At 42.2% G+C, this 19,556-nt stretch overlaps 1 protein-coding gene across 1 annotated transcript in view; it reads right to left on the bottom strand.

The window, feature by feature from the left end:
* SLC17A8 (solute carrier family 17 (vesicular glutamate transporter), member 8) overlaps window positions 1-19,556 on the bottom strand; it is a 23,203-nt gene that overhangs the window by 310 nt on the left and 3,337 nt on the right. The window contains exons 3-12 of the mRNA XM_010291656.1: window positions 18,666-18,784; window positions 13,783-13,897; window positions 13,222-13,309; window positions 10,326-10,412; window positions 9,280-9,419; window positions 7,316-7,465; window positions 3,622-3,754; window positions 2,234-2,344; window positions 713-840; window positions 6-97 (exon numbers count right to left, since the gene is read on the bottom strand). Coding sequence (XP_010289958.1) covers window positions 6-97; window positions 713-840; window positions 2,234-2,344; window positions 3,622-3,754; window positions 7,316-7,465; window positions 9,280-9,419; window positions 10,326-10,412; window positions 13,222-13,309; window positions 13,783-13,897; window positions 18,666-18,784 — 1,163 coding nt within the window. The remainder of the gene's footprint in view (window positions 1-5; window positions 98-712; window positions 841-2,233; window positions 2,345-3,621; window positions 3,755-7,315; window positions 7,466-9,279; window positions 9,420-10,325; window positions 10,413-13,221; window positions 13,310-13,782; window positions 13,898-18,665; window positions 18,785-19,556) is intronic.

The following is a 19,556-nucleotide window of genomic DNA, read 5'->3' as shown; positions in this document are numbered from 1 at the left end:
CCTGCTTCTCCCCAGAAGCAAAGATAGCATAGAATATCACTCCACTGTAATGCACCAGGGCTGCGATCAGAAAGACGTTTTGCCATTCTTCCCGGGTCTGAAAGAATAGTACAGGTCTCATTAAATTTGCAGTAAAAAGAAATATTACTCTCTGAATTAGACCATGAATTAGCACATATTGAACAATGACCATGATCACCGTTTGATTCCTGATGTTACAGATAAAACAATTTATGAGAGTCATTGTGAAGATGTTTTTTTCATAACAACGGATAAAAAATTAAACATGCTAGTTACTTTTTCTCACAGGGAAATTTCTCTCTTGCATGTGAAATATTCATGGAGTTGGAAATTCAGGGATTTCTCTGACAAATAAGTTAATCTTATTGTAGATCTGTGATTCCTTAGGAACCCTAACAGGGATGCATTGTAGAGGAGTTTCCCAAGTCCTAGAAGCATTAACCAGTAGTATGGAGATATTTACAGAGACCCAGCCTCAGGTGGTATAAAACAATATCTCCCTACACAAATAATTAGTTTACACAGGGAACCTGGCCCCCATGACATTTTTAAAATGAATATTCAAAAGAAATAACAATAGAAAACCGCTGCAGAGATTGGTGATGAAATGGATTTCCCAGGAATCTTCGAAATGTCTTAACTTTTGTTGCATCAATTAATCCTTTTCCTAGAAATCATGGGGAAACGTTACCTTATGTTTCGTCATTGCACCAACGATAAGCGGGCACACCATGCCTGACAGTGTCCCCACACCATTGGAGATCCCCATCAGAATGCTGGCGTAACGTGGGGCTATGTCCAAGTGATTCACATTGAACCCTACAACAAATGAGAGAAAATAGTCAACTATACAGCTTTGCACTACCTGGCCAACAGGGCTTTCTACAGCCATTCTGGCTGAAGAAGCCTGAAAAAAGTAGGAAACCCCATTACCGTATATATGAGAAAAAGGCTAGTATTTTCTTGATTTAATAATTTAAAGGGCAATAAGGATGGAGGATATGTTGCCACTCTTTATTCTTTTTCAAAACCCCTTTCTCCTCCACCTATGGGGATCATGTTGTATAGAAAATATAGTTTGTTTTGGCATCATTTAAAGCATCTATGCTTCACATCTTCTTATACTGAAACAATGCACTCAGCAAATATTTTTAATTAAGGAATGATTGCCTCATATTTGTCAAGTGCCAGATATCTTTTGGTTTAGGTAGTAGTGGTTTTTAATACACATTTTCCGGTACTTTAAGCAGCAGTTTAACAACATGATAAAAAAAAACAGAATAGAAACGGGTAGGAAAAATAATTACCATTGCTGTAACCTATCTTCTGGGTACATATTTTATTAAGAAATAAAAACAAATAGTAAAAATCAGCTCAGATGATTATCTTGCTTTAGGTAATGAAAATTAGTCACATGAGCTATGGATCATCACAAGAAAAGATGATGAATTCCATGTCCATGTGATTAAATACAGTAAAAAGTTGAGTACTGGGAAGATCCTGCAATGAAAATTGATTGATAGAAATGACCTGCTATGCAAGCATTTCATAACTGAGTAGCAAAACTACTTACCAACTGCATAATCCTGAAAAACAACTGAAGACCAGCAGTTACTTTGCTGGTCAACTTTGATCGATCTTCTTGGAAGTCTGATAGCTGATGGCCTTCCATCTTCATAACAAAAGGGTTTTTTTAATAACAAGTGTACTGGTGGAGCTACAAAAGTCGGTCTGAGACTGGTGAGACCCATGAAAGTGTTAGGAACAGCTGCTCAGGAGAAGGGCTGGTTGTAGGACACAACTGAGAGAGACCCGAGAAAGCAGAAACTGGCAGCTAAAGCTGGGAGCAGGGTTGCAACAGGTAACCTTAGAGTAATTAATTCCAGAGTAATTAATTCTCTCTCTCCTTTCAGGGATACTGTTTATGCAAGAAGAAAAGGTGGCTGACACTGTAAAAGTATATTAGAAAATAACAGCACAAAGCTGATGTAAAATGGAATCAAAAAAGAGCAGGTTCTTTCAAAGCTTCATGTCCTATGCACAACATGTTTCATAGATACTGAAGTAAATTATTTCTGATATGGGAAGGAATAGGGAATACCCTGTAAGCAGCCACATTAAGAACAAACAGAATAATAGAAATGATGATGGTAACAACAGTAACATCACTTTTATAACTAATACTAAAACCAATAATAAGATTAGTTCTTACCTGAAATAGCAAATCCACTGAAGCCTACTGCTAACACCAGAAAGGAAATAGCCACACCTTTTGTATGAGAATAACCAACAACCAAAAGCAAGGTTGCTTCCATCCCAAAGCCTTCAAATGAAACACATGGGAATAAATTACATTTTAAATTATAATTGGTCACAAAGATACTTACAAGGTCTTGCCAGAATAGCAACTTAAAATGAGACAAAATTCTTTCATATCTTATAGCTATTCTTGAACATACTTGGAAGCTTTGTGGCTTTGCAGAAATATTTGAATATTTATTGTTTGAGAATATACTTTTTTCTTCTCATTGCTGTGTAAATGACCCAAGCAATTGGTGAAGCTGACTTACTGAGCAGTACAGGGAAACAATGAGAAAGTCACCCTGTGCAAAGCACTGGAAAATTCACAAACACACAGACATGATAGGGAAAGGAGAAAAATATTTCCTGTCTTCAATTTCTCATGGTTGTAGTAATGTGAGTTGTTCTTGGTAAATGAAACAAAAGAGGGTTTTACATACAAGTGTCCATCAACACAATAGGACATCCCTGACCATCACTGGGAACTTCCAGTCTCTGCCATTACTGCAAATTAACATTTTCTAATGTGTAACATTACAAACCTTCTTTTTATGTTTTTTTGAATGACACTGAAAACACACTCTGAAAATACAATGGATTTGAGAATCCTTTGTGAAGATGCATAGCCAAGCTGGCATCTCTATTTCAGGCTGCCTATGCCATCATTAAAAAATGTAAGCCAGGAACTGGCAGTGGAGAATGACTTCACAGGCTATCCTGCTTGAATTTTTTCTCTAATTTAGCATCATCCCTACATGTAGATGTCATTGATTTTTTAGCTCAGCGACTGAACTAGAAATAAATTATTTTGTGCTGAGTAAAAATGAGTCTGTCCATCCCTCACCATTTTTTTTACACAATCTTTTTTTTTTTTTTTTATGCAGCCCAAACCTGCTAGTGGGTTCTGCTGGAAGTAGTACATGGGAGCAGTTATTGCAAGACTGTACTCACTGGGAAAGGGTCTCTCCAGCACCATGGTACCTGGTTAGCTTTGTCTGTATAAATTTGCAGGATGAGGGCTATTTGATAATACTACTCTTCTGGGACGGTCCCTATTGCCCTTTTAATTATTAAACAGACTTCTTGCCTCCTCCCTTTTTAAAAGCACGCTCATATGAGTAAGGATTTATACCATGAGGACATCGAACATGAACGCTCCATTAAATGCTTCAGATTAACCAGCTGCAAATGCAGTCTAGATTAATTTGCCTCATTACAATTAAAAATGGACCAAACTATGACATTTACATCAACTGCAGCACACAATTGAAATATCATATTTTCAGAATCCAGTAGTACCTCCACAATTCATGACCTTCCTTACAGCGGTAGTGGTTAAAATCTTCCTGCTCCGTAAGAAGTCAGCTAGCTGCCCTCCAATGGGTACGATGATCGTCATGACCATGTGAGGAACTGCTGACAAAAGGCCAACCTGCAATTAGACAAAAGAATGCTTACTGCTCATGTCCTCCCTCAGGATTTAGGGGGAAGAGAACAGGAACCATACCTTTTCTTCACCTTTTTTTTTTCCTCTCAATCAGCCAGTTTTTTATCCTGGATCCTTGTGTGGGAGAATTGCAGGCAGGTCCAAGAGGACCTGCAACCAAGACCTAGGTGACCTTAAGCTACCTTTGTCTTTAGGGATTTCTAGGAGCTTGAGAGACTCCAACATAATCTTCTCCCCAGCCTTCCCAGTAATGGCAGTATGTGAGCCACGGCATGGCCAGAAGCTACTCACCTCATCCCTGGTCCACCATCTCTGCTGGGGCTTGTGAGGTGGGTCACAGCGGGATGTTGTCACTGGGAATTGGAGCCTACAGGATGCTCCTTGGGGTGCCAGATGCTGTTCATTCACTGTCCCTGACAGACAGGGTCAGAAACGGAGCTGTTTGCTCCCTGCTGGGGTCACACAGTGCCCTCTCCAAAAGGGGCTGTCAGTAACTCGCCCCTGTCAGGGAGCTGGATCTGTGCAGAGCACCCCTTGCTGTGCAGCGCCTAGGGCAGTGCCTGGGCACCTTCCTTAATTTTTTGGGAGGAAGGGTGGTGTTTCTCCTCCCTCCCTTTCTCCCTCCCTCCTTCCCTCCCTCCATTCCTCCATCCCTCCATCCCTCCATCCCTCCTTCTCTCTCTCTCTGAAGGCCAGAAGACCTAGTAGGGTTTTTCCCTCCTCCTTCTATTTCTTTCCTGACAGCAGGAGAAACTCAAGAGGCACAGGGAAGGCATCCAAGCAATAACAAAAAGAATAAAAAAGTCTAAAGAGTCTGTAGCTGGTGCTCTGATGGATTTTTTTTCTCTCTCCAAGGACCAGCAAAGGCGCACAAGAGAACTGCTCTAATTTAGCTGGTTAGAGTAAATGCCTAAAGCTGGGTGAAGGAAGGAATATCTCCTTATGGCCCAGGAGAAGCCAAAGTACAAGTGAAAATCTCACCTTAGAAATATCATGCAATATCCCTGCTTTTCCATGGTTACACTAAAGAGTTGTTAGGGATAGAGGACTGTTAATATGAACTTCTACTGTAGACATCAAAAAGCCCTGTCTTATGTGTCCCGATATTAGAGTGCTCTATCTTGGTTTTCAACTGCTTTTATGTATTTTCATAATTCATGTTCTTAGGGAGCTCCTTAACAATTCTATCCCTGTTACCTGCTACTGTGTAAATGAAGGCAGCACCTGCACGTTGTATATGGACTGAATGAACATACAGTATAAAACCTGACAACATGATATAATTTTACAAATTATTAACTAAGCATATTTTTAATGGCATGCATATGTTTTTATTCTTGTGGGATTATAGCCTACAAATTGATGATATCTTCTTTTCATTTTCTTCGAATTACAGAATCAAAAAACCGTTGAGTTTGGAAGGAGCGTCAGGAGATGATCTTCTCCAATCTTCCTGTTCAAGCAGGATCACCTAGAGCAGGTTGCCCAGGACTGTGTCCAGATGGCTTTGGAATATCTCCAAGGATAGAGACTCCACAACCTCTCTGAGCAATCTGTTCCAGTGTTCAGAGAAAGTAAAAACGTGTTTCCTGAAGTTCAGGGGGAACCTCCTGTGTTTCAGTTTCTGCCCATTGCCTCATGACCTGTCACTGGGCACCATTGGAAAGAGCCTGTGACTCCATCTTCTTTGTACCCTCTTCTCAGGTATTTATACACATTGATGAGATCTCCCCTCAGCCTTTTCTTCTCCGGGTTGAACAGTCCCAGCTCCCTCAGCCTTTCCTCATAGGGGAGATGCTCCAGTTCCTTAAATATCTTTGAGGCACTTCATTGGACTTTCTCCAGTATGTCCATGTCTCTCTTGTACTGCAGAGCCCAAAACTGGACACAGTACTCCAGGTGTGGCCTCACCAGTGCTGTGTAGAAGGGAATGATCACCTGCCTCTACTTGCTGGCAACATTTTGCCTAAATGCAGCCCAGGATGCCATTAGCCTTCTTTACTGCAAGGACACACTGCTGGTTCATGTCCAACCTGGCATCCACCAGCACCCCCAGGTCCTTTTCTGCTAAGCTGCTTTCCAGTTGGGTGGCCCCCAGCATATGTTGGTGCATGGGCTTATTCCTCCCCAGGTACAGGAATTTGCCCTTCCCCTTGTTAAACTTCATGAGGTTCCTGTCAGTCAGTTTCTCCAGCCTGTCGAGGTCCCTCTGGGTGCAGCACAATCTTCTGGCCTATTAGCCACCACTCCCAGTTCTCTGTCATCAGCAAACACTCTGCCCCGTCATCCATATCATTAATGAAGATGTCAAACAGGATCAGACCCGCTATTGACCCCTGGGGTACACTGCTAGTTACTGGCCTCCAACTAGACTTTGTGCTGCTGATTACCACCCTCTGGGCCCAGCCATTCAGTTTTCAATCCACCTCACTGTCTGCTCAACCAGCCCCTACACCAACAGCTTGTCTATGAGGATCTTATGGGAGACAGTGTCACAGGCCTTACCGAAGTCTAGGTATACAATATCCACTGCTTTCCCCTTGTCTACCAGGCCAGTCATTTCATCACAGAAGTTTATCAAGTTGGTCAAGCGTGACTTCCCCTTGGTGAGTTTTCTACCAAAGAGTTATTACCTACTCTGTTAGCTCTGGTACTTATCCCAGGTATGTGAAAAGACTGTTTTGCAGAGTTTTAGTGATCAGCATGTGATCTTCTAGAAGTTTTTCTTTGAAGCAGTAATTTAATGAGAAGTTTGAGTTTATTTTCTAGAGTGTGCAACCTCCTTAGAGTCAGTTTTACGTTAGTTTTTAATTAGTGAGGTACACAGAGGTGCAACTTTAACGTTTATGAAGGCAGTTCAGAATAAACAAATCTGTTTTGTCTTAATACCTCTGTTCTTCACCTCCACACTGCGCTTGGCCGTTCCGAGTGTCATTGCTACCATGACAGCATTGCAGAGCACACTGGTGCCCCCGGAGCATTACACAGATGATGATGTTGTTTGTTATTGGTTTGCAGGATTACACTTGAAGAGAATTTACAATACAGCAAGTCAGTTTTTTAGAGGAATGGTGGAAAAAACTCTACTGGAACAAACATTCTGAGATCCTCATTCGTGCTCTGAAGGGGCAGTGTAACAATACTGGCTTTAATGAAGTGGCAGTGGCAGGGAATATCAACCCATACAGAATCTGACCCCTCATTGTCAATGAAAAGTAGTGGGGAAAAAAAAGAGGATAAAAATTATCCGGCAAGTAATGCTCAACTGCCAGTGCTAAACAAAATGTGCATTTCTATTTACTTACTTTGTAGTTTTCATGACCTGTGTTTTTTTTAACCAACTCCTTCTCAAAACAACTTTTCAGTTCTTTCCTTTTGCTAATAATTTGATGCTAGCAAGCCTTTCTATCAGATGACCGGAAGTATGTCATCCCAGCTGTTGTGAATAATCTACTGTAATGACTCCATAGTCATCTGGGGATCCTGAAGAACTCTGCATCTCCTAGGCTGAGGTCTGAAGGTCACTGCTTCATCTCAGACATTTACCTTGCTTATTGCAAATCCGAAGACTTCTTCAAAGTAAGCAGGCTGACTTATAAGGAGCAAATAAAAAGTCCAGCTTCTGCAAAAGTTTGCCACAATGATTGCATAAACTGGCATTGAAGTGAAAAATCTCTTCCAGGGAGTGCTAAATTTCTAGGAAGAAAAAAAAATATTGAAGGCATTTTTGAGTAGGTAGAAGGCAAAATAAAGAGACAAGTATCTTTTTGTATCAGGATTATCCGGTACATTGCACCCAATTTACACTACAAATCACTTACAGTGCAAGTGAAAGATGTTTCCTGGTTTGGTGGCAAAAAACAGGTAGAGAAACTTTCTTAGAATAGTTAGGGTATTCAAGATGACCAGTGTGCTACTATTACTCTACTTACTGAAATTACACAGGGTCTTCTGGAATCCTGTTATTGGGATAACAGGATCAATAACAGAAGCAAAGAAAACTAGAGAAAGCCTTGTGCTGTTTGCCGCTTTTGGGAATGATGCAGTTTGAGACATTCCACTGAAAGGATTGTGAAAAAAGAACTATCCAAGCTAAAAAAAAAATGCAGTAGCACAGCAACAGACAGCTACCTGCTTCAACATGATTCATTTAATTCAGCAAAAAAAGTCCATGGTAAAGGGTTTCATTTCTATAACTTGCTTTTGGCATTTCCAGTTTCTATTTATGCTGCAATACTCTATACAGCTGGAACAAAGAACACTTCAGAGCTGTATTCACCTAATAGAATTCAAATCAGAAGCTGAAATATGTAACTATGGCAATACACATTGACATTCTTCTTTTTTGTAAAATGGTAGCTGTGTTCTACAGGCAACTGTGTGCCTGCGGTTGTGTGTGAACACATGATGGTGGTACTAGTGTCCTCTGCAGTAAAGCCACCACACAGCAAAGAAAAATCATAGAATCGTAGAATGATTAAGGTTGGAAAAGACCTTTAAGATCATGAAGTCCAACCATCAACCCAACACCACTAAACCATGTCCACTAAACCATGCCCTGAAATGCCACATCTACATGGTTTTTTTAACATTTCCAGAGATGGTGACTCTACCACTCCCCTGGGCAGCCTGTTCCAATGTTTGACCACTCTTTCAGTAAAGAAATTTTTCCTAATATCCAGTCTAAACCTCCCCTGACACAACTGGAGGCCATTTCCTCTCATCCTATCGCGATGACCTGGAACAAGTATGTGTGTCTCCAGCCAAGACCTGAGTGACTTCAGCCAAATTTCAGGAGCATGCCCAAAAGGAGAGCCTGGTCCTTTGTACTCTCAGCAAGGCTATTACCCAGAACATGTAGAGGAAAAAGTTTGGAGTTATTTTGTTCCAAAATGTTCAAGAGTGAAAGCCAGGAAGGAACAGCTTATCAAGAAACAGCTTTTTTTTTCACCACTAGCAAAAATGAGTTACTTAAGGGAATGGAGATGAATATAATGGGAAAATAGGTTTTATCTTTAAGTTTCCAGGATCTTCCCAGATCTTCTCAGACGGAGAATGGAAGTCTTAAAACAAGGAGCTGAGCTGCTGCGAGAATGAGCAGGGCAGAAACCCAGTCCTTGAGCATTCAGAATTTCAATCATCCTTAATAAGAGCTCAGAAGGCAGCTGAATAATTAACATCTGCAGCTAGTTTCTTATTTAGCTATTTCGATTAATATTATTTTAGAACACAATAGTTACTCAAGAGTAGGAGATCAGAGTGTGTTGTTCCCCCTTTCCCCACTCCTTTACCTCCCTAGACCTGAGAACTGAAACAGCAGCTGAATTTGTCCTGCCCAGCTGCATGAGCTTGATCCTGCAATTTTCATAAAAGGAAAAGCTGCTAAACATCAACACCAAATAGTTCTGCTGCTCTTATGCAGCTAATAGAATCCATCCAGTCGTATGCTCATCTGTTGCAAAGTGCTCACATATTATAACCAGAAAAGCAGAAAAGCCTTTTTTACTTACACTTGCACTAGCCCGGCTGGCTCCCTCTCCGATACTTGTTTCTATGTATATCCTTTCTTCACTGGTTATTGTTGGATGCGCAGCAGGGCTCTCATAGGCATGGAGCAGCCAGAACATGTACCAAACAATCCCAAACATTCCTGGAGAGGCAGGAAAAGCAAAGCTCAGTTTTAAAAGCCACACTTCAGTATCTGCAGGCCTTGAAGTTTGTTTCAAGAGCAAATTAAACCAAACCTGCATAAAAAATATGCCCAGGGAAGTCAGGAAATATGAAAACTGTGTATGTGGTATGCCTGCTTGCAAAGCTTTCGAGCATTTTGCCGCCTGTATTACATGATACGCGTGGGGCAGAGAAAAGGCAGAAGGAAAGCTCGATGTGGGGACCCGGGGAGGGGAAAAAGCAGACCGGTCATAACATGGTTGCAATCTCTGTAAAAGAACTTCACAACCAGATTGCGACGGCAGCTCTCACGGTGTGCTCTGTGCCTCCGGAAAGAACGGCGAAACCCCATCTTAGCTGGTTGCTGATGTGCGCGGCCGGGCCTGAGAAAAGCTCTGCCACGTACCGTGGGGGGAAGCATGGGGCATGAGAGCACAGCCACGGGGTCGTACCCCGGTGGTGGGACCGCTTTGCGGTGCTTTCACCGAGGGTGGGCAGCATGGGCAGGTGTCTCAGGGCAGAAGGTTTTAGAGGCATTTGGCACCCCAGCAGCAGAATATGCTGCAGCGTTCGCTTTGGTGTGCGCTCCGGGACGCGTATCACGCCAGCGTTCGTGCTGCAGCGCAACCTTTACAGCTGCATCCAACCCTCTCACTGGGTGACCAGGGGCTGTAGCCTGGTCACTACAATTTTGTAACATTTTACAACAGATGATTACAAAATAAAAGCTTTCAGAAGCTGCGATAAGTAGGGAATAAATTAGAATAACCATTTGCAACTTCTTCATTCCCCAGAACAACTCTGATCCGTACTGGTTATATAGGTTTAACAAAACCGCTGGCAGTACCAGCCCAGTCACAGAGATCCTTCGTGTTAAGTAACTCACCATAAATATAGAAGACTGATGACCATCCTATATACTGTACCAGCACACCTGCCAGCGGCATGGCGACCACTGCACCTGCATAAGACCCTGAGGAGAAAAAGGGATTAAGAAAACATGTCGGGTGTGATAGGCGATCCAGTGCAGATGATCCAGGCAGGTGCTCATGGGGGCAGAACTGGAGGGATGCCTCTGACCGATGGGCACCATGCTTTCTTGTGAACGTGGGGAATGGGATGGCAACGGTAAAATTTAGCTTGGGGTGGTGGGAAGGACTGTCCCTCACTGGTGTGGGATCACCAGTCTCACTTTGCAGCTAGAAGGGCTGTGCCCTGTAGGTAACTGTGATTTGCAAAGCTGAAACTGAGGATAAACCACCACGCAGGCATAAGCGGTATGCACTGAAGTGGGGAATCCCTCCTAACCCTGTGGCGTATGAGGTGGACTCCAGAGAAGCTAATGGCCCAAATTTCAGAAGCCTTCTTGGTGTCCAGAACTTGGTTGCAGATATGCAAGGAGGCTCTTCTCATGGCTATATCCCCATGATCCCACAAGTGCAGCTAGCGGACGGAGGGTTCAGACCCACCCTGAGTCTGTTCAACCGTGTTTAGTTCCTATCAGCAGAATGAACGAAGAGCTGGAATAAATAGGCAAAAGTTGACAGGGAAAAAAAGGATTAAAAAGTTGTCTGTACCAAGGTTTCTGATTGGGAAATACATAATACCGTTGAAACATATTTCCAAGTGACTTGTAGAAAGAGACGCGTATTTAAGCACTTGGAAAGGAATTTCCATGGAGGCCTAGGGAGAATTCATGCAATCTGGACATTTGGGTTCAGTGCAAGATGATGCCAGTGGCTTCACATGTGAGAAGTGTTGCTTTGAATTACTCTAGGAAATGAGATACTTGTAGTTTTGACAAGTATGTATCTCACACAACATATCTCACACAAACACACTTTGTTAATGAACACTTAATAATGCTCTGTTCATTAGCAAATATTTCTCTGCAATGGTTCACAGTGACCCTTCGCCCTTATCTCTGTGTAATTCATTTTTCCTACAACAATAGCAAAGCCCCAGGCAAGAATATAGTCAGAGAAACAAAGAACCTGGTTAACGTGGGGTTTCCTAATTTTTCCACTGTTCCTGTGCACCTTTTGAGTGCAAGAATCAATGATCTGTAGCCACTAAAATGGGTGCTGGGCTGCAGGATGGATCTTTCTCTACCCGGTGCCAGGATTTCACGAGAGAGCACTGAGAGTGGAGGGTCTTCTCTTTTGGTCTGTTCTTCTACAGAAAATGAAAACACCCAAATAATGACTAAATCCTGGTTTCATCTGTGGTAAAAATAAAATTCTCATAATATGAAAAGCTGGGTTGTTTTTTTTTTTATGTCACTCCTCCTTTTACCCTTTCTCCTGTATTTTAGTGCTGTATTTTCCTAGCCTTTCAGTTCCACTGCTGAGGGACAGACTGTTTTTTCCTCTGACTTTACATTTCCTATTGAGTATTCTCTCACACAGCCGTTCATCTTCAGCTGGCTTTACCCCAGCACCTGCATTTATTTTCATTGTTTTCTCTTCCACTTTTCCCAACTGCTTACTCTTCAAAGTCCTACTATTTCTGCTTTTCCTCCAGCATTATTAGACATCCAGTCACAGTTCCAATTTCCCTGCTACAAATGGGAAGGGACACACCAAATACAGATGATGAAGGTGTCTTGGAGGGAAACGGCAGAGTGAAGTAACAAGCAGTGCCTTTTCCTTCGCTGCCAACACAGCACATTTGAAATTACAGCAGAACCATTCCTGCCCTCTGTTCTGCATATCCAGACTTCTTAGGGTAAAAAAGCAGCGGGAGTACATTTGGATTATGCCTTCTGTCCCTTACCTTTAGCCTTCTGCCCAAATCCAGCCAGAGATACTAACATTCACTGTTTTCCCTGGAATTAGCAGCTAATTGAAGATTGCAGGTTGCCAAAAGAAGATGAAGACAGGAGACTGTATGAGGAGGGGGCGGCTCAAACTAGACCTGGGAAAGGGCCAGGCAGGTGTGACACTCACAGTACTCTTTTCTGGCAAGAAACCATGGTAGCACAGAGTGACATGTGGCAAAAACTGCTACCTGGAGGATGGAATTAAAAATAAAAAAACTTTTTTTTTGTTTCCTTAGTGTGGCTGTAGGCAAAAAGAGGCTATGTTCCTTGAAGAACAAAGTGTAAAACCTCAGTATTTTTCCTGGTTCCTGCTTCATAACAAGGTTTAGGACTCTTGCCAGAGGGAATGAGAGAGATTGATCTCTCCCACCTTCCCACTGGGTTCCTCTCCCCAAATTCTTTCCTCTTCAGAATTTCTTCTGAAATTTCCCAGAAGCCATCTTCCAGAAGGCCAGCTGTCAGCACTGGGAAGTGGCCCAGAGAAGAGAGCAAAGTACAAGCCTGATCATAATTCAAAACGAAGTGAAGCAGAACAGCCAGTGGCAACAAGTTTCATCACCTTCACTGATATATATTAAGCAGCCAACCTAAAGCACTCCAGTCCTCTTAAAATCATTTTTTTAAGTGCAGGCTTGTTTAGGAGGGCCAATTCAATATGTACAATAAATGGAATCCCTAAAGATAGAGCAAATGAAAAAAAAAAACAAAAAAAGGTGTGATTTCTCTCATGTGGCAGCTCTAGAGCCATTTCGTTTATTATGACAGTCATTCTGAGGGTTGGTTTTAAATGATAAAATTATGACATACTAAACAAAAAGACTCTGAGGTTCCTGAGCTCAGAGTACAAGTCAAATGCAGCAAAGGGCAGACGGTTCGCATTTCTCTTTTAAATAACAAAATTAATAAAATACATCTAATAGGAATATGTACTTACGTAAACCATATAAGCCTGTCAACTTACCACAGAACGACGTGGTGGCCAGTCTGCTTCTCTCCAGCGGAGGAGCCCACTTACTCCACATTCCGTGGCAGGCGGGGTAGGTGACGCCCTGGCAGACATTTAACACATCATATAATTTGTTTTCACTGCATTCCTACTTCAAGCAGTTGCTGATACTGTCCAGCCTGTCTAGCTGTTTGTCACCGTGGAATGATGTAGGAAGAGTTAGGTAAGCCTGGAAGAGCTCTGATGTTTGGATATGAAGATGTCAAACTAATTGGGATAATCACTTAAATGGTAATGCGTTCTGGGGTGAAAATACTGTTCGGTACATGCAGTGGATGGCAAAAGTAGATTAAAATAGATCATACTGCAGCACCAGAAACATAAACTTTTTATTTCTTTTTTTAGTAAATTTTAAAATAGAAATCAGTATGATTAAAAAATTGTCATCCTAAGTATGAGTAGCAAGTAAAAATATAGATTGAGCAGAAAACTTGACCAAAAACCCGTATGATTTTTAGAATCAAATCTCCAAAACCAAATGATGTACAAAAGGACCAAAATGGTGAGTGATCCTACCTCCACCAGACCTTGCAGAATCCTTACAAACATCACACAGCCATAATGCACTCTTGCTGCAGAAGGGATGAACATGTTCAGTGTAGATGTTAGAAAGATAGCTGCTCCAAATACCCTATGGAAAAAAGTAACATGAAATTAATGATAATTTTTTCAGAAGAAATGCTGTTCTTGGGCACAGTCACAGAGACAAGCTCACACACCACAATCTCACCAACCCAACGTTTTGTTGTCCTGCTTGGGAAGAGCACTTGCTGCAGCGGGGCACAAATCAGTCAAGGCTCTACATGCACCTGGGTCCCAGTGCCGCTGGGAAATCATTTGCAGCCTCTCAAATGTTAGCACCCATTAGAGAAACAGGCAGCAGAAACCTCTGTGTAGCAGTAATGGATCCACACGTCATCCCTGAAAGTCCAGACCACTCGGAGACCCTGGGGTAGCACTCAGAGCCGTGTCTGCCTCACCCACCGCAGTCTGTGGGAGCTCTTCCCGGCACGGACACGGGCTTTCCTATGTTTAACTGAAGAGTGGTGCACACTTACTGTGCTGCCTGTATTAATAATACACAAGAGTGTCACTAGACGTGAAAGACAGCTGGGCTACAGCGCAGCCATTTCAGCACGGCATGGGCTGCAGCCTTGCCAGGCGCCGACGCTGCGGCGCAAGGGAGAAGCGTCCCTGCGTGCCCAGCTTGTGAAAGGACGTCGGGGGAGTTCATTTGAAAACTGAGGCTGCTGCACCATGAGAAACACCACTGGAAACCAAGAAAGAGACTGGGAACAACCAGATGGAACAATCACTAAAATTACTACCAGTAGTAGGAATGAGCTGTACTTGGTTTATTAGATTTCATAGATAGTCACATCTGGCTGACTGAAGCCTCAGGTTTCCTTTTTGTGCAACAAATGGGGCTCAATAGCTGCACCATGTAGTCTCTGAATACCAAGAGTTCATTACTCCATCATCTGTGGAAGCTGATATAGATGAGGATCCCCTCTAAGATCCTGTTACAGCACTGAAAAAGATCAGAACTGGCAGGAGAGGAGCTCTCCACAACTGCCAAGCACCATTTAAATTGAATGGATCACTGCTAGCCCGCAGTAGTTTACTGCCTTTGTGTTGCCTGCAATTCAAAGCAACCATGTCTACTTCCCTGCAGACTGCCTTTGTGCAGGAGACCTTTCATTCTGCAGGTAGAAAGTTGGAGCAGCTGGTGGCCCTGGGGACCACAGCACTTCGGAGATGGAAGGTCAGCCCAAAGCTGCCCTGTCTTGCTGTGTGACTCAAGGTGACACCCTGAGAATAAAGCAGCCCCTTTTGTTAAAGGCCCTCAACTCCTACCTACGCCGATGTTAGCTAGCAGCACGCTGCTGTTTGTGGACCACCATTCATGCTCCTTTTTCAAAGTACTTAAATTCAGTGACGTTTAACAAGTTTCGGGTTGTCTTGTTATGTGTGGCATTTCAAAAAGACACATTAATCTTCATTCTGATGTATGAATGGTATTAGACAGATATTTGATTTGAAATAGTATGATTTGGACAACAGCGGTATTTCTCTCCTTTTGATTTTTCTACCAAAGACATATACAGATCTTATTATGCATAGCTGTTTATCATGCTCTGCTTCAAAATATTTATAAACATTTAAAAACCTTTTGTTGTCATTCTTCTCTTTTTTTAAAATAGAGATTTCAACTGTTTACATTTCAGTCTCTTTTTGAACTTATTCACAGAAAATATATGTCACCTCATTTTTTGATTCGAGGCTTATTATTCACAATAGTATTAATGGCAGTATTATGGCATGAAGAATCTACAGACAGAGATCAACACTCTTTTATCTAAATTCTGTACACCTATTGACAAAAACAACAGTCCATGCCTAGGCAGCTCATAATCTGAATGACAAGAAAGCACTCAACAGATGAACACAAAAGCAAAGAGGCTGAGTAGGCTGGCAGAGCCAAGTGACAAAGAAATGGTTTTGTATAGAAGATGGTCTGAAAATCTGAACTAGAATACAATGCCTGTGATCATATCTTGACATTTAGGAGACTGCTTTCACAACCAAGCATTTAGCTGAGAAATAAGTATTACGTAGCTCTCCATTACCATCGGTGAAGAGAACTGTTTTGCACCTTGCTTCCTTGCCACTAACAGAGATATCAGGTCTGTTACTGTAATGTTATTGACAGTCTCAGGGAACTACAGCAAATTATGTAAATTAACAAGCACGTGAAAGAATAAGCCATAGGAAAGAGGACATGTTTAATTATCCAAACAGCTGGCTCTGAAGACTGAGTTTCCAATCTCTGCGACTTCATTTAGCGCCAGCTCTCGACATGCCTGGGTTGTAAATGCATCCTCTCTGCTGAGTGAGAACCAGCCACCCTTCTGCTACTACTTAAGAGGGCGAATAGTGTTTCCACAAAGAGTCAGCATCTTTCCAGCAGTTCACTGCCTTTTATCCCAAAGAAGTTGGTCTCCACCGTGACTAAAAACATCCCAGTTCTGTTCAATTCATTCACGTATTCTCCTCACTGCTGTGATCCTTGGCCAGCTGCCACTTCAGGATCAAAACAGACTTCCTCAGCAATGGACTCCTGCCCAGCAGAGTGCTGTTACTGAACACCAGCATCGGGAGGTGCCTGCTGTTTCACTTCTCCTTGTCACCTCCAAACAATGAGGAAATTACGTTGGGATGCATGTTTGAGGGTAAGTAGCGAGTCAAAGGGACGTTGTCACTAAGTAGTTCATGAACTTTTTGGTGGAAGGCAGATCTACACAAATTTGGATGAATGTATACATCAAATTACATGGTGTTAGATGGTTTTGGTGCAAAACCGTAAAGCACTCAATATTTCCAGCTGTTCTGAGATCCATCTGAATCCCTCATTCTTACAGATAACTATTTGCATTAGAGAAGTGCCTGAGGTGGGGGTGTCCATTTATGTTCAAGGTTACACAGTGCTAAGCAGGATTTAAACAGGTGACAAAAGAGTCTGTACCTAAATCTGTAATGTCAATAGTAGGACAGAATAATACATCTCATTGCCAGAGGGCAGCTGGGACAAAAGAAAACACTTGTCTTTCTAGGAGTGGTGGGTTCACAGCCTGGCCCCACATCTCCTGGTTTCCTGCACTGTGTCTTAGCAAGCGAGTAACCCCTCTGAAACAGAAACTCAGCACCCCTGTTCAATCTGCCCAAGCTGAAACTGGTTTGGTAAACAAGGAATAAAGGAAAAACGTGGTGTTAGCCAGACCTGTGAATCCTATTACTACAAACAGAAATTCTCTTTGAGCCCAGCTTCTGGGATATTGTTACTCCTCAGCAAATTCTGCTCCTAAACCCAGTTATGATAGTCAAATCCATAATTTTATGTTGCATTATAGTGTTAGATTGAGTCTGAAAGTCTCATGGATACAGAAATACAGCCTTTTGTGCATATGCACAGCTGACAGAATACACGGTGTTACAGCGTAAACATGGTTGATTTTACCATTTGCAAGAAAATTAAGGAAACAAAAGCCAAATTATTCAAATAATTCAAACAAAAGCATGAATTATTCAGCCAACAGTGTGCACATCTGTGTTTTGGGGCCCTTCTCCTGCAAAAGCTGGTGGCAAGACTAGAGGGGCTGGGGAAATGATAAAACTTAATCTGTTTGGCTTATTCAGCAGATGGAAAAATACTCTGCTTAGGCACTTTTGTGTTGTAGAGAAATGAATAATTGAGGATACTAGTAGTGCTGAAGTGCAAACTGAACTCTGAGTAAGTTCTGGTTACAGACAGAGGGGAGTTGGGATCGAATGTCTGCACAATTCTGCGGGATGACCCTGTCCTTGAGTCATTTCCATAAGGGTATATGGGTGGGAAGAACTCCCAGGCCGTCTTGTAACCCCTACCGCTTTTTGCAGAATGCAGAGAGCAAAGTACTTTGATTTGGGGCAAAACAATATATAACTAGTCTAAAAAAACTTCTCCGATTCTGAGAGTGTTTGTAGATAAGTCACATCTTGTTTGCAGAGAATGAAATGAGTACCAACCACCTTTTTTATCTGTAGATCCCAAAACACCCTTAATCATGCACATCTCATGAGCTCATCCACAACCAGCTGTCTTCAGACAACCTCCCTCTCTCTTGTGATCATGTTCCAAGTTCTTAAGACTTTTTGAAGTAAAGCCCAAAACCAAAGTCAGCTTTGGCAAAATTAGCTACTTTTTTTACTCTCATTGTCAAAAGCAGTTGAATTTAAAAAAAATCAGCCCACAAACACAATGAGTATAGAAAAGTTTGTATAGATGCTCAGAGTTTGCCAAGCAGAAATCATGAGGCTCTATTAGAATTTCTAGGCAAACCTAATGACAGACAGTCAGCACTGTATTCATCCATGCCAAGGATATCTGCGTGCATGAGGATGGATTTATGTCTTCAGAACATAAATAGTTCTGTAATTAGTACATGCCCAGCTTCAGTACACAGACAATTTTTAAAGGAGAAAAGTCAAATTTTGTTGGAAAGATTTTATTTTGTGTTAAGCTGAGCTAAAAAGCACTAAGGCAACTTCTGAAAGACAAATGCTACAATCATTATCTGAAGCACTAGGTGTGATTTTCTTAACACTCTCCAGAAAGCATTATTGTTTAGAGAATGAATGTGTAAATTTTTGAGATGAACAAACTAAATTGTGAGAATCAGCAATAGACCCATAATGGAAATCTAGTCCCATTTTCGGTTATAGACATAAATACTGCATGTTTAGTTTCAGAGGTGTATTCCTGAAACACATTCATTTGCTATTTTGGTAATAATCATTTAAATGATGTACAACAGTCACCAGGCTGTAAAGCTTAATTCTTTTGATTATTGTTTTCTTACCTGTTAGCAGCCAATTTGTTTGAGATGAATCCTCCTGGAATTTGTGTCACAATGTAACCCCAAAAAAAGGAGCCGTGAATGAGTCCAACTGTTTCTGGATCCCAGTTGAACTGGGCTTTCTGTAAAGGAAACAGAAAAAAATGCTGTAAGACGAAGCATACTAATTGTAAGCTAACCACTGTTTGGAAGTCACACAGAAGTCACCCCATCCTCCAAATCAAGGCAGCCTCTTTATGCTGGCTGGTGTTGCTGAGCTTGGATCCCCACAGTTGAGGCAGAAGGATGTCGGATTCCCATGTGAGATGCCTGGTTTTGCTCTTGGCTTTCAGTAGGGTGGATAGGAGGGGGGAAAGATTTCAGCCAGAAGGCAGCTAATGTTGGACCTTCACCTTTGCCACTTGTCGCTGCTTGCCCCTGGGCTCCTTAGTTATGAAACCTTTGTCTTCAACAGTGTTATAACAAGGACCTGATGCCTTTCAATGAACATACCCATTTCCCCAAGATTACCAAGGTTGCTCAGGTCTTTTGGCTTGATCAGCTGCCTGGTAAGGCTGATCCTGTATTATCCTTGGTTCTCCTTGTCAGGGCCAAACTCTGACCATCCACCGTCTGCATTAAGTGGCGTGGGAGCAGAAAAGGGTGGAGGGGAGTGTTGAGGGGGGAGTAACACAGGTGATGTGGAAATAAAACTAGGTAACACTAGCTAGCTGACTAGTTTATCTTTTATTAAAAGTGATGCCAGTCATAGAGCTGGATTTGGATACAGAAGGCCACCCACAGGCTGGTCATAGGCGGTTCCTGGCCAAAAATGTCTGCAGCCAAGGGGAATGCTTTTACCATACACCTCATCCTTGGATACCGAGCAGTTTCAGCCTTCTCAGGGGTCTTCCT

The sequence above is a fragment of the Phaethon lepturus genome, unplaced genomic scaffold (assembly GCF_000687285.1).
Source record: "Phaethon lepturus isolate BGI_N335 unplaced genomic scaffold, ASM68728v1 scaffold5247, whole genome shotgun sequence".
In the NCBI taxonomy this organism is placed as follows: domain Eukaryota; kingdom Metazoa; phylum Chordata; class Aves; order Phaethontiformes; family Phaethontidae; genus Phaethon; species Phaethon lepturus.
The sequence above is the reverse complement of the archived record's forward strand: the minus strand, read 5'-3'. Positions and strand labels throughout refer to the sequence as shown.